Below are 15,475 nucleotides of genomic sequence, written 5' to 3' on the forward strand. Positions count from 1 at the left end.
AGAAGGAGCCCAGCGCCCACTGCACCTGCATATGGTCTCACAATGGGTCTGAGGATCTCATCCCAGTACCTAATGGCAGTCAGGCTACCTCTGACGAGCACATGGAGGACTGTGCGGCCCTCTAAAGAAATGCGTCCCCACATCATTAATGACCCACTGCCAAATTGGTGATGCTGGAGGATGTTTCAGGCAGCAGAACATTCTCCATAGCATATCCAGACTCTGTCATGTCTGTCACGTGTGCTCAGTGTGAATCTGCTCTCATCTGTAAAGAGTACAGGGCACCAGTGTCGAATCAGCCAATATTGGTGTTCCCTGGCAAATGCCAATCGCCCTGCCTGGTGATTTCCTCTAAGTACAACACCCACTTGTGGACGTCGTGCCCTCATACCACCCTCTTGCAGTCTGTTTCTGACAGTGTGAGCAGACACATGGATGTTAGTGGCCTGCTGGAGGTCATTTTGCAGGGCTGTGGCTCTGCTGCTCCTGTTCCTCCTTGCACAAATCAGGAGGTAGCTGTCCTGTTGCTGGTTGTTGCTGCTATGGCCCCCTCCACGTCTTCCGGTGTATTGGCCTGTCTCCTGGTGTCTGCTCCATGCTCTGGACACTGTGCTGACAGACACAGCTACCCTTCTTGCCATAGCTTGCATTGATGTGCCATCTTGAATGAGCTGCACTACCTGAGCAACTTCTGTGGGTTGTTTGGTGACACCGCCTCATGCTACTGTACCTCTAGGGGTGAGAGCAATGGCAAAATGCAAAAGTCACCAAAACAACAGCCAGAAAGGATGAGAACAGAAAAATGGTCTGTGGTCAGTGGTCACCACCTGCAGAACCGCTCCTTTATACGGGTTGTCTTGCTAATTGCCGATCATTTCTACCGATTGTCTGTTCCATTTGCACAACAGCAGGAGAAATTGATTCACAATCCGTATTGCTTCATAACTGGACAGGTTGATTTCTTTCACAGAAGTCTAATTGTCTTGGAGTTACATTGTGTTGTTTAAGTGTTCCCTTTATTTTTTTGAGCAGTGTATATTTTTTCCTAGAAATGTGCTAGGTATTTTGACTTTGGAGTCTGGGTTAGAAACTTATTCTGTTTTTATAACATGTTGATATCTGGAAAAAAAACAATATCCTTAATTGGACCACAAGGGAATTGTTGCATTTGAGAGTGGAAACCTCAAATGATTTTCAACTATTTAGGTGAGCGCGTGAAAGATGGTGGCTGCTTTGCTATACTCTTCTGACACCTTTGACAGAATGGTCAAGAATATTTATAGTTCAAGGCAGTGGGTTACCATTTCTTTTCAATTTTAATTAACCAGAATTTATAGTTCTGTTCTTATTATATTCATTGAATGCAGTAGCTGCGATTTCGGTTTAAGCTTAATAATAACAATGTGGGGTTAAAATATAGACATACTGTATGTGTAGTAGCTTTATCCTGCAGTAGCAGCGGTCCCAGGCTTACAATATAACACTAACTACTCTCCACTAGTAAAGCTCAAATGTTTGGAAAAAAAATTAATTTTCGTCCAAAAATACCACAAATATTGTAAGTCATTCAATGTTTTAGAACCAGCATGGAAATTACTGGCTCAGTCGCATTTGACCACTTTATCTCTGCATAGAGATGGGTATCCTGCTGGGAGAATGAGTGCTATCTACAGTGGAGACTGTAAATGCTTTCGAGCGGTACATATTGCCCTATAAAATGTCTCTATTCATTGCATGCTTTTTGTTATTTATCTTTCTGAACACAGGAGGGCAGTGCTTATGCTCCATAATGGATATTTTGACAAGGGCAAGACGTGTCTTCTGTTGTGAAAATGACATTTAGACATTTATACTTAAATGTGCCTAGGTTAATCCAGTGTGCATATACTTGAAATTGATAATGTGCATTAAGGCATATGTTTTCTTCTTTACAATGCAAGGTACAGTTGGTTCAGCAATGTGCCTGAACGTGTAAAATCTGTAGCCAATGTTGAATCCAAGGTTTTTCTTTTCAGGATGATATTGTAAACAGTATGTTCTCTTTTCGGTGCAAATGAATACTAGTACATATTTTTATTTCATTTAAAATGTATTGGTTGATGTGCTAACAATGGGTTTAAGTCCTATTAAAATGGAACTAAATATTGCACAAAAATATCAATAACTATACAAATTTCAATATGGTATTATTTAGAGATGGGATAATCAAACATAGCCAGAATAGGTCTCAAGTGTAAAGAAAAACAACCCCAATATTTTCAGGTTTGTTACATATAATTACACCACTTAGTAACACAATAGGTTAAAGTCTTACATTTAGGGCTCCTGCAGATGAGCGTATTATCGGTCCAAAAGTGCTCTGAACATCAGGTTGCACTCGGACAAATGTTAGTCTACAGGGCTGTGCACTTGTCTAATTGTTTCCGCGGACAGTGTCTGTCCAAGGATAAAATCGATGCATATTCGAATTTGATCCGATATTCAGATCGCAATCGGCCAAGCAAGTCAATGAGTCCATGGGAAGCATCGGACTGCACTCAGATGAAATCTGAGTGCAGTTCAATTTCCACAACCTCACAGAATGGAGAACATGGAGACAATATTTTCTCCATATTCTCCTTATCCAAGAGAATCGGATCACACTATGCTCACACTCTGATCAAAATATGATCAAAGTATGATTACTAGTGTTGAGCGAGTATGTTCTTTTAACCCTTTCGGCAAGTGAGCACCAAGTAGTTACAGCTGCTCGGTGTTATGTTTAAATCACTCCCGCGTGCATGATTTGCGACTGTTTGACAGCTTTAATACATGTGAGGAATGATTATTTCTTTTGCATTCCTCACATGTAATGGGTAAGTCCTGATAGTTAATGATCTTTCCTCCTCATCGATATAGGGCATTGCTTTGGTGTAACTTATACTGTATACGCATGTATACTCTGAGGTCTGAGGACACTCTACTTAACTTAGCCATACCCAAACACATACATGTTTATATATCATGAGTTACAATTTTTTCAGGTTTCCCTTTTCTGCAGAAAATTCTCCCACTCTTTAATAGGTGGGAGACCTGGGTGCCATTCATCTTTATGGCACTCTTCTTTTTGTGATCCTATATATTACACTTAGATCACTATAGGATCACATCCTAGACCACCTGTATCCACAATTTCTTTTGTAGAATTGTTATTTGTGTTTTAATAATTTTTTCAATAAAAATCTGTTTTATATTATTGCAAGTGGTTTTGGATTTTTTTTATCCAAATATAGGTTGACTACACAGAATTTGATAGCATTAGGTTGTCATATTGAAAATTTTCATTTTTTTCATGAAAATGTAGTTTTAGCCCCAAATTTTTTAATTCTTAAAATGGAGAATACAAACTCCATAATTTGTTATGCAATTTCTCCTAAATGCGATGATATCCCACATGTGGGCACATAGCAGGGCTAGGAGAGGAAAGAGCGCTATTTGGCTGGAATTGATTGTGAATGCCATGTCGCATTTGGAGAGCTTCTGACATGTGAAAACAGCAGAAACCCCCCACAAGTGACCCCATTTGGAAAATAGTCACCTTAAGGAATTCATTTCGGGGTGTACTGAGCATTTTTAACCTACAGGTGATTTACAAAACTTTATGACTTCTAGATGTGAGAACAAAAAATAAATTTGTTTCCACTATAATACTATTTTAGCACCAAATTCATGCCAAAGTAATGGGAAGGGGAGAGGGGGTTTGTAGGAGCTCACCACGCTGAGAAAAGCTTTCTTCGGCTCTCTTTGGAGTCCAACTGGAGAGTACCGCACCCACTAGTGATTACAGCCAAGTAGTATGAAGAAAAGGCTGAGGTTTCTATTTTTAACTTTTTAATTATGCACCAATAAAGTTTTTCAATTTTTTATTTTACAATCTGGATGGATGTGCCGGTTTTTCACCTTTTCTTCACACCAAATTTATAATTTACGCGAGGGGTAATGGGAGAAAATGGACCCCATAATTTGTGATGCAAATTTGACTGAACACAGTGAAACTCCATATGTGGTTGTACATTACTGTTTGAACACACAGCAGGGGTCGGATGAGAAGGTGCACTATTTGGCTTTTGGAAAGCAGATTTCTTTTTAATAGATTGTGGGCTTCATTAACTGAGCCCCTGAGGTGCCAGAAGAGCAGAAATCCCCCCCAGATGACCCCATATTGGAAACTTCACTGCCTAAGGAAATCATCTAGGGGTGTAGTGAGTATTTAGAACCTATAGGTGCCTCACAGAATTTTATAACATTGGGACGTGGAAATATGACATTTTTGTGGTAAAAATGTAATTTTTGTATTTGCTGCAAACTTGTCAGGTACACAAGGGTTAATATGGGAAACTGGACCTCATAATTTATTGCAGAATTTCTCCTGAGTGCGGTGATGCCCCATATGTCGTCATAAATTAATGTTAGGCAACATGTCAGGGCTGAGAATGAAGGAGCGCTATATGGCTTTTGGAGCACAGATTTTGCTAGAATAGTTTGCTGCCGACATTTGTGGAGCCCAAAAGGTGCTAGAACAACAGAAAAAAAACAAAAGTGACCCCATTGTAGAAATTGCACCTCTCAATGAATTCATCTATTGCTGCAGTGACTATATTGTATCATACATGCCATGCTTTTTTCCTGGAGAATTGCAAATATGCCAGTTTAGTGCCCATACATTGTGCCCCCATATATTGTAGCACCCCCATACATTGTACTCAGCTTGTGCTTCTGGAGACACGCACCCCGTAAATTTTTAAGTGCGCACTCCCCACTACAATAATGCCAAACATGTGGCCGCTTACTGCAGTTTAGGCACAGTGGAGCTCAGGAGGGGGCATTTGGATTTGAGAGTGTAGAATTCACTGAATTTTATTTGAGGGCGTGGAAGCTGTCGCTTTTCCAGGGTCTTTGTTCTACCAGTAACGTGGGACCCCCTATATTTCCATTGACAGATGATGGACCTGAGTGCGGTCTGGTTTTGTATGGGATAAATTAGGGGTTTTATTGGTAACATTTTGGGGGTACATAATATTTTTTTACGCTTCCAGAATAAGGCTGGGATCACCATCTTGAGTTCTACGCTGAGCGCTTACATCGGGGTTTCTGTGTAAATCCCACAAAAATGCAATTCAGACAAAACCCCCAATGGAACTACCCACCATTATGAGGCAGATTGTTTTGTTATCATTTTGGGGCATATAGTAATTTTTGATCGCTTTTTATTCAGATTTTTCAGACACAGAACAAACAAAAAACAGCAATTCAGTTATTGTTTTTAATTTATATTTTATGCGCGGTAAAAGTGATATAATTTGTTCATCAGGTCGGTGTGATTACAGCGATTATCAGATTTATATTGTTTTTTAATGTTTTGCTATGTTTTTGTATCATCATATTCTGAGAGCTGTAACTTTTTTATTTTTTGTCGAATGAGCCATATTAGGGCTTGTTTTTTGCGGGACGGTTTGGCGTTTTGTTTAAACAATTTTTTTTTTACACATGACTTTTTGATCGCTTTTTATTCACTTTTTTGTGAGTCAGTATGATGAAAAAGGGACATTTTTGGCAAGTTTTTTTTTTTCTACGACATTCCCCATATGGAATAAATAACACGCCAGTTTTATAGAGCGGGTCGTTACGGACACAGCGAAACCATTTATGTGTATGCTTTTTTGTTTATTTTTGTTTTAATCACAAATGCTGCATTTTGTGTGGCGAAATGGATGTTAGTGATTTTTGGGCACTTTTTTGTGGTTTATTTACTTTTTCACATTTTATTTTTTACTCTTTTACTTTTTTTTTTTAGTTTTTATTTTTAGATGACCACAGTGGGACATGTATAATATTTTTTTTTTATCACTGATCTCATACACTGCAGTTTTCATGTACTGCAGTGCATGAAACTGTCAATGTCTCACTTACTCAGACTGACTCAGCCTGTGTGAGTCAGCTTTTAGCTGGGTCTGACAGGCCACTGTATCCTCAGGTCATCACATGACCTCAGGGTGCCATGGTAATCATTGGGACCCACGATTATCATCTCAGGGGTCCGATTGTTACTAAGGGGGTCTTGAGACTCCTTGTAAGTACTTAAATACCGCTCTAACGATTGAGAGTGATATTTAAGGGGTTAATCGGCCCCGATGAGCTTCAAAACTGGCCGGGGCAGATACAGCTGGCACCCATGGGAATTGCCGCTGGCAGGCAGAACTATGCCGTTATTCCTCAACGCAGTGAAAGAGCGGCGCGAAGGAATAAGTACACTTAATGACCTCCGTTAAAAGGTGTATCAGCCGTCCTTAAGGGGTTAATTATCTATAACCACCACACTGTCTGCCATTTTCACTTATAACCACCCCACTGTCTGCCATTTTCAGATATAACTGCCACACTGTCCGACCTTATGAACCACGGCCTATCCCATAGCTGTCCCCTCTCCAATATTTTCCCTTACACTCTCTAGATTTCCACACTGTCTCCCAACCATGCTACCATCTCTCCATACTGTGCCCCATTTCACGCTGCCCCTTCACCATATCCATTCTGTGCTCCATTTTCATACTATGACCTCATACTGCCTGTACCCCCTTCTCACACTGTCCCCCCACACGGTATGATGCTGACCACAGCAACTTAAACAGAATGATATTTACAACAGCCCCTCAATATACACTTTGAAGTAAACCACAGCCCCCCATGCAGAATAATGTACATCACAGTCCCCTATACAGTATGGTCACCATAGCCCCCTGTAAAGTACGATGCTCTCAACAGCCCCCTGTGGAGACACGGGGATCAGGGGGTGCTCTCGTCCGCTGGCTCAAGACTGCATGGACCAGGGCTCATGCCACTGAAGGCACGCTCTCCTTTACTGCGGGCATAATTCTACTCAGACAACACAGTGAGAGGGTAAAACAGTGTGGCAATACTTTATTGAATGACCAACAGACAATAACATATAGAACAGTTCCAGCAAATACCCAAGATAGCGCAAAATTACAGAGTCATACCCTTCTGCTGACCCACCAGGATTAGAGCAGCTGCAACTTCGGGGCTTCCAGGGCAGACTACCCCTGCCAGTGGCACCCTGTTTTTGCCGATACCCACAGAGATGAGGTAACTACAAGCTTAGGAAGCTGATAGTCCATTGAGGTACATGACCAGGTGACCGGAGGGTCCTAACCTGGCTTCTCTGAATGTCTCCTTGGGGCCAGGTGACCAGAGGTTCCCAACCTGGCTTTCCCAAATGTCTCCATGGGTTTAGTGATGGTCAATGGAGCAGATCTGCTTGACGGAGCCATGATGTCCTGGCTGTTGTTCTGTAGAGACTCCCCTTTTGCAGATGGATATAGATCCCTTTTTATACCCACATCTGTGGTTCAGACCATCATCCACAGGTCAGGCGGAAGGTGGGATGAGATTAATTCTCATTGTTTGAGTATTTAATCAATCTGCATAGTTTGTCCTTCACTGTTTGCAAGTCAACAAGCTACATGGACTTATACAATGGGTAATCAACTTATTAGCAAACATCGATTGTTCAATGACCCTACGTCCCTGTTTCCCAAGAATAACAGTACAATAAATTGTAGGAGCTGATATAAGAGGTAAACAGAAGCCAATCAACAATTCACAAACATCAATTCAAGAGTTAACATTCAGACGATAGTCTGTTTCTTGATCTACCTAAGAAAAACGCATCAATTCATATGAACAATAGTCGATGTCTCCTGGCCTACTGAAAATATGTCTGGCATAATAAATATTAAAAGCTGTGTCGTTACACTCCTTAATCAGTATGGCCACCACATCCCCCTTTACAGTGTGAAGACTCCACAGCCTCCAGTATAATGTCCCCCACAATCCCCTATACATTATAGTTTCCACCACAGCTCCCTATGTAGTATGATGTCCGTGAAGGCCCCCAGTATAATGTCCCCCACAGCTCCCTACACAATATGATGCCCCCCACATATCATATATAGTATAATATCCAGAGAGCTCAGGTATAATGTCCCGAATAGCTCCCAGTATAATCTTCCTCACTGCCTCCACAAGAGCTCCTCTTGTAATATCCTCACAGCCAGCCTCTCACATGTCCCCCACAGCCAGTCCCTTGTATGTCCTCACAGCCAGTCTCTCATATGTTCCCCACAGCCAGACCCTCGTATGTCCCCACAGCCAGCCCCTCTCATAATGTCCCCACAGCCAGACCCACATATGTGGCCCCACACACAGCCATAAATAAAAAAAATTAACAAAAAAGCTTATTCTCACCTAATCAAGGATCCCCATCCCCTGTGTGCCATCAGGGCATTACTGCCATTACTGGTGAATTGGGCCTAGTGAGCAGAAGCAAAGTGGGAGGGCCTAAGCTGGGTGAAAATTGCTGTGCAGCCTGCGCTGAGGCAGCACAGCAGAGCCACTGTATAAATGGCCTGGCAGACTGTGTGGCATGCTGGGGCTCAGGCTAATTGCTTTACTTTGCTTTATTTAGCCCTGGGCCCCAGTCACTCAGTCACATTTACTTATATTGTATAGCTGCAGCAGAGGATCTGACATCAGTGACTTCAGACGCTGCCTGCCCTCTCTTTCTAAGCTGTTCGCATGCCCCGGGCCTTTGCGGCACATTATATGCAGGATTTGAGGGCCCGAAAGTAGTGAGGTGAGCGCCCACCCACTCGCCCATCCTCCCATTCTCTATCTGACCTCCCATTCTCCCATCCGCTGGTTCACCCACCCGCTACTCTTCTTGTGCCACTCTCCCTGCTCATGCAGTGTGAAGTTGGAGGCCATCTGTCTGCTGCCTGCCTGTCTCTACTACAAAGTTCAACCCAATTGGCTTTTGCCTGCCTGCAATAAGTTTTGGGCTGTGGAACTGTGAAAGGTTCGAGGGGTGGAGGCAGAGCAGGAGTGGAGCCTGGGCGGAGTCTCAAGGGGGCCAAAATATTTTGTCTGTATTGGGTCCCAAAATTCCTGGTGGCAGTGCTGCCTGTGTGCGTCGCTTTCTTCAGTGCGCAGGCCAAAAGTGGCCTGCAATCTGATGGAGTTCCCAGCGGAGTGGAGTGCTAATTACAGCTCCTCTGCTCTTGTCCTGGGTGGTGCTTACATCAAGTGTATTTTTGTCTTACAGATGCTAATACATTTGAGTGCTGGGAGGGAGCGACAGCCGGGGCACAGGGGTGAGGAGTGAGCAGTGTCAGTGACTGACACTGCTCTCCTGTGTGCTCTTGCCCGGGTTGTTACTGTGCCGAATGCTTGCAGCAATGTAATTTTTTCCCCCAAAGTGTCCTCCCCCAAGGGAAGGTAGGAGGTAGCACCCTAGGCGGGTGCCTTCCATGCCTACACCTCATCCCGACTTTGATACCAGGTGCAGGTGTGGCACCCCAGGGGTCTGGTCTCCACAGTAATAGCAATGTTATGTCTGAGAGCAGGTGGGAGGTCTCTTGGTCAGGAATCCTATGCATGCCACACCTCCTGCCCAGTCCTGGGAGGGGAAGAACTTCCCCTATATAAAGCTGGGGCTGAGGCAGGGTTAGTGAGTAGAGTTGAGAAGAAGAGAAGCAGCTATAGGAAAGAGAGATCAGGAGCTCTGGGGAAGTCGTGCTAAAAGGAATCAGGGGCTGGCAGCTGTAGAGCTCGCCCTGATTGAAGAATTACCACCGGACCCGGAGTCCGAGGCTGTGGGGATTAACCCAGACCCAGCAGCAGAAACCGCCCGGCAGGGGATTTCAGGTCCTCTGGCCAAGAAACCCGAAGGCACGGTCACACGCGTGGGACCAGCACCGCCGTCGTGGAGCGGAAGCCACTAGAAGGCCCCGAGTCACCGGCCATACGGGTGAGCACCACACAGTACACTCAGGGACGTGGGCTACTTTTACCCTGCCTCTAGCAAGGTAGCCAGAAGAGTACAATTAGTTGGGGAGGCCTACAACTCCGCCTGGCCAAGGGGGATCCCATCTGCTCAAAGACTGACCAGGCCCCGACCGCTAGCCAGTACTCCGGGAGGGTCTATCTTTGTCACCAGTAAAGACCCTGAACTACACCGCATCGTCTCTGAGTGGTTCCTGCTACCCCCATCATCCACGTCGGCTGCCCTGAGGCCATACCCCTCCCGTTGGGGGTTATACCATCCACGCTGCACCATCCTTCCACCGGCCTCAGCGGTCTGCCCTGCAGCGGCAGCTCCATAGCTGCATTCAACGGGTGGCGTAGTCGTCCTACATCTACTGCTAATATACCGCCACTTAGTCTGACTCCCTGGGCACGGACCGGGTCATCGCCACGAGACTACTACCCCTATCCGATCCGGCTCCGGGTAGGCTCCCGCGTGCGCAACGCTGCGCGACTCAGGCCCAAGGGCGCGTCACAGGGACCTTCCATTAGTAGGACCACTTGATGGCTGTACTAAAAAAAAACACTGGAGTGGTGCTTTAAGGTTTTATATTCACATTAAATTTAAGTAAATCACTTTTTTTAAAAAAATTATTTTACAGTAATTTTTCTGAAACATTTTTTTAAATTAAATACAGTAAGTCTTCCCTATTTTATGGAACCAAAAGAAAAAGCTAGTCAGACAAAAATGAGGTGAATAATATATATTTTTATAGACAAACAATTTCATACTGAATGAGGGATGTATGTAAGAATGAATGTAAGAAAATTGATGAAAAGAAAAATTTAATTTTGAAGAAGAAGTGAGAAGAGATTCTCTAAAGATATGCTTATCGGTGGCAAACTACCTGCAAATCCCTTGAAATAGCTCAGCAGGGATTTTGGTTCCATAAGGGGTTGGCGTGACTGCTCTCCGGACACCTCTATCAACTCTTATTGTGAATGAGGTACCCAAAGAAATGGAATAATAGGATCCAATATGTCTATGGAAATTCAAATTTGCCAGGTTCAACTATTTTTTTTAGGAATCCCCCAGCGCACGTTTAAGTCTGCAGTCACACAAAGTGATTGCAGATATTAATTTAGACTAGACAACCCCTTTAACACAAATACAGACTTGCCATAAAAGCAGATAATAACCTGGTAGTAACCAACAGTCCAAAAATTATTTATGTTAGTTATTTGTGATCAGGTAGACTGTTCTTTGCAGAACACAAACGCAGACTGAAGGTAATGCTGCTCGAAATGAAGATGTTGCTGTCTCAGAGGTAACATCATTCTGCTGTGACTGAGACCAGTGATGTGCTCTATATTCCATAATGCCCTTTGCTTTTGCACCACTAATTCACTTGGTGGAATCAAAGACAATTTTGGCTTGCATTTGTTAGTACTATTGCCCTGACTGCTGCTGCTAGTGGTGGTGGTGATGCTTTTGATGCTGCTAGTTGTTCACACATTCTGTGGTATGATTTTCTATTCCATCCATTGCCGATGACACTTTTTTTTTACCATATTTTTTGTATAACACTTAAATGAACTTTTGACAATGTTTTCAACCCAAATTATTCAACTATTGCCAAAAAGGAAGTAGTAAGAAATGCTAGGCATGTAAACGGTGGTACAGCAAGCCACAGTATACTGTAGGTGAGGCATGTACAGTTGTAAAATTGGACTAGTAACACAAATGTACAGTTAAATGTCTATATTTTTTGAACATTTTTTTCTCTAAAATTCAAACTACTTCCCAAAAATTATATGTTAAGAAATGCTAGGTAGGTACACATCCAAAAAGACAGCAGATATAGCAAGGCTCTGTATTAGTTTGTGTTGTTTATATTTTAAATTTGGGTGGCAAAACAGATATGCAAAAGCTGTTTGAGACAGTTTGTGATGACAATCGCAGTGAAATGCCTGCATTTGGGGGAATTATATATATATATACAGTATACTGTATATTTTTCTTTATTCATGAGAAAAGAAAATTATGTGACAATACTGAAGCAACCGCTCAAGACATCAGCTAGGAAGCTTGGGCAGAAATGGGTCTTCCAAATGGACCCGAAGAATACTGCCAAAATGGTAACAAAGTGGCTTCCAGATAACAAAGTATTATATTAAGTAAAATATTTTAGAGTGTAAAAAAGGGTCAAAGTTGCCTCCTAAACTGCTAAGAGTGATTGAACGAAGACACTGAAACTGCCTTACTGCAATGGAAAAATAAGAAAGTGCTATAAAATGTACACATGAAATATTTAAAAAAAAATTCTGTAATATTAATATGAAAAATTACAGTAAAGGAAAGCACTTATCGCTTAGATTGGTCAATATATGTGTGCCCAACAGCCAGCGTCAAGGCGTCTTTCATTGTTTGGTCCCTGTCCTGTTTTGACCCATAAATTGAAGGCTTTCAGCTCAGGAGAGATAACAAAACAGGACAGGGACCCAACAATGAAAGACTACTTGATGCTGGTGTTGGGCACACATATATTGGCCAATCTAAGCGATAAGTGCTTTCCTTTACTGCAATTTTTCATATTAATATTACAGAAAAAATGGGGTGCAGAGTGTACTTTAATGAGAAAAAAAATGAACTTTTTAGAATTTACCAAATGGCTGCAATGAAACAAAGAGTGAAAAATGTAAAGGGGTCTGAATACTTTCCGTACCCACTGTGTATTTATATGTGTGTATATATATATATATATATATATATATATATATATATATATATATATACATATATATATGTATATATATATATATATGTGTAGATATATATAACAATTATTCCTCCCTTCACAAAAGAGCTGCACAAGAAATGCAAAAACTCAGTACAGCCAGTTGTGTCAAGCAGGCACACCATCTCTAACACTGGTATGAGAATATTTTTTTTTATGTAAAAGTATTGTGCTGTTATGCTGCTGCTTTCTCGAGCATTATCAATGAAGAAAAATTTGTGTAATTGTAATTCAAATGCAGCAGGACAGATAATAATAATAATAATCTCTTTATATAGCGCCAACATATTCCGCAGCCATTTATAAGACAGATGCCAGCTACCAGATGTTACTGATTAATAACACACTTTCACTGCTGTCGGCAGCTGTGCCATCAATTGAATGACGGTATTATACATGTTACTACACTCAACTTCTTCACTGCTGCAGTTGTACAACACATTACATGTCTGGAGTATTGTACAATGTTTTAGGACTTTCACTTGCAATCTCTATCGTTGATCAGTGAGTTCTGATGTCCTCGTACTATCTTAAATCACCCTAAAATGGTTACGGCACTTCCTGCCAAGGTTTTTGTACTAGCTCTTGTATTTCTTTCTGACTGGTTGTGCTGTACTATGCAATGTGATAGCTGTAAGAAATTCTGGAGAAGCCTGTGTACTTGCATATAAGGTCATGCAAGCCTTCTGTGGCTGATATTTTAAAAGGCAGCGGGCATATTTTATGCAAATTTTATCAAATTTTACTTGAATTAAATTTGCATTGAACCAATATACTCACCTCTAATAAGCATTGGTATGCATTATTGGTTTTATTTTTTTACAGGCACTTTAGAACGCCATGAAACAGGTGAGATGGCAAAAGCAATCCTTACTGCTTGTGATGATCTTGCCATTGATGTGAATGACTCTGTGGTAACCACTTCTCACGAGACACAGCGTCACAACAGAACAACCTTCAAATCATCAAGCTCTCACAAACTTGGAGCCCTGTCCCATAGTCTAATGCATCATGAGAAATCATCAAACAAAGTAAGGAAACTGTAATTTGTGTGCTATTAATGGAATTATAAGCCCAGAAGGAATTCCTGTTAAATGGAAATTCTAACCTTTGGAAAAAAAAATTCAAGATAAGCTTACATCTCTTTTTGTCTGTGCACAATGGCTTCATAGTTCTTTGATGGTCTTTGTTTACCCAATTGGACATATTGGTAACCATAGCAACCAATCTTGACCGCATGGACAGTATGTTTTAAATGCAACATGTCACCATTAAGGTTAAATGAACAGAGAATAATGGGAGGGGGGAACATGTAACCAATGAGGTAGAAATAACAGAAAAATTGAAAAGTAAATATGCAGAGATTATAATGGAGCTGGTAAGGGTAACTAGTAACTCAAGCAGCTGCTGGATGGCCAAGAATGGCTAATATTTATACAGACATATATATATATATGTATATACACATATACTGAATATATACAGTACAGACCAAAAGTTTGGACACACCTTCCCATTTAAAGATTTTTCTGTATTTTCATAACTATGAAAATTGTACATTCACACTGAAGGCATCAAAACTATGAATTAACACATGTGGAATTATATACTTAACAAAAATATGTGAAACAACTGAAAATATGTCTTATATACTAGGTTCTTCAAAGTAGCCACCTTTTGCTTTGATGACTGCTTTGCACACTCTTGGCATTCTCTTGATGAGCTTCAAGAGGTAGTCACCGGAAATGGTCTTCCAACAATCTTGAAGGAGTTCCCAGAGATGCTTAGCACTTGTTGGCCCTTTTGCCTTCACTCTGCGGTCCAGCTCACCCCAAACCATCTCGATTGGGTTCAGGTCTGGTGACTGTGGAGGCCAGGTCATCTTGCGTAGCACCCCATCACTCTCCTACTTGGTCAAATAGCACTTACACAGCCTGGAGGTGTGTTTGGGGTCATTGTCCTGTTGAAAAATAAATGATGGTCCAACTAAACGCAAACCGGATGGAATATCATGCCGCAGCAAGATGCTGTGGTAGCCATGCTGGTTCAGTATGCCTTCAATTTTGAATTAATCCCCAACAGTGTCACCAGCAAAACACCCCCACACCATCGCAGCTCCTCCTCCATGCTTCATGGTGGGAACCAGGCATGTAGAGTCCATCCGTTCACCTTTTCTGCGTCGCACAAAGACACGGTGGTTGGAACCAAAGATCTCAAATTTGGACTCATCAGACCAAAGCACAGATTTCCACTGGTCTAATGTCCATTCCTTGTGTTCTTTACCCCAAACAAGTCTCTTCTGCTTGTTGCCTGTCCTTAGCAGTGGTTTCCTAGCAGCTATTTTACCATGAAGGCCTGCTGCACAAAGTCTCCTCTTAACAGTTGCTGTAGAGATGTGTCTGCTGCTAGAACTCTGTGTGGCATTGACCTGGTCTCTAATCTGAGCTGCTGTTAACCTGCGATTTCTGAGGCTGGTGACTCGGATAAACTTATCCTCAGAAGCAGAGGTGACTCTTGGTCTTCCTTTCCTGGGGCGGTCCTCATGTGATCCAGTTTCTTTGTAGCGCTTGATGGTTTTTGCAACTGCACTTGGGGACACTTTCAAAGTTTGCCCAATTTTTCGGACTGGCTGACCTTCATTTCTTAAAGTAATGATGGCCACTCGTTTTTCTTTACTTAGCTGCTTTTTTCTTGCCATAATACAAATTCTAACAGTCTATTCAGTAGGACTATCAGCTGTGTATCCACCAGACTTCTGCACAACACAACTGATAGTCCCAACCCCATTTATAAGGCAAGAAATCCCACTTATTAAA

General features: G+C 42.0%; 1 protein-coding gene across 1 annotated transcript in view; it reads left to right on the forward strand.

Moving 5' to 3' along the window:
• The window catches only part of WDR72 (WD repeat domain 72), a 588,690-nt gene that overhangs the window by 285,229 nt on the left and 287,986 nt on the right, over positions 1 to 15,475 (forward strand). Inside the window, exon 14 of the mRNA XM_073653016.1 lies at positions 13,485 to 13,690. Coding sequence (XP_073509117.1) covers positions 13,485 to 13,690 — 206 coding nt within the window. The remainder of the gene's footprint in view (positions 1 to 13,484; positions 13,691 to 15,475) is intronic.

Source organism: Phyllobates terribilis, unplaced genomic scaffold, assembly GCF_046119375.1.
Source record: "Phyllobates terribilis strain yellow unplaced genomic scaffold, ASM4611937v1 Scaffold_11__3_contigs__length_659146591, whole genome shotgun sequence".
NCBI lineage: Eukaryota > Metazoa > Chordata > Amphibia > Anura > Dendrobatidae > Phyllobates > Phyllobates terribilis.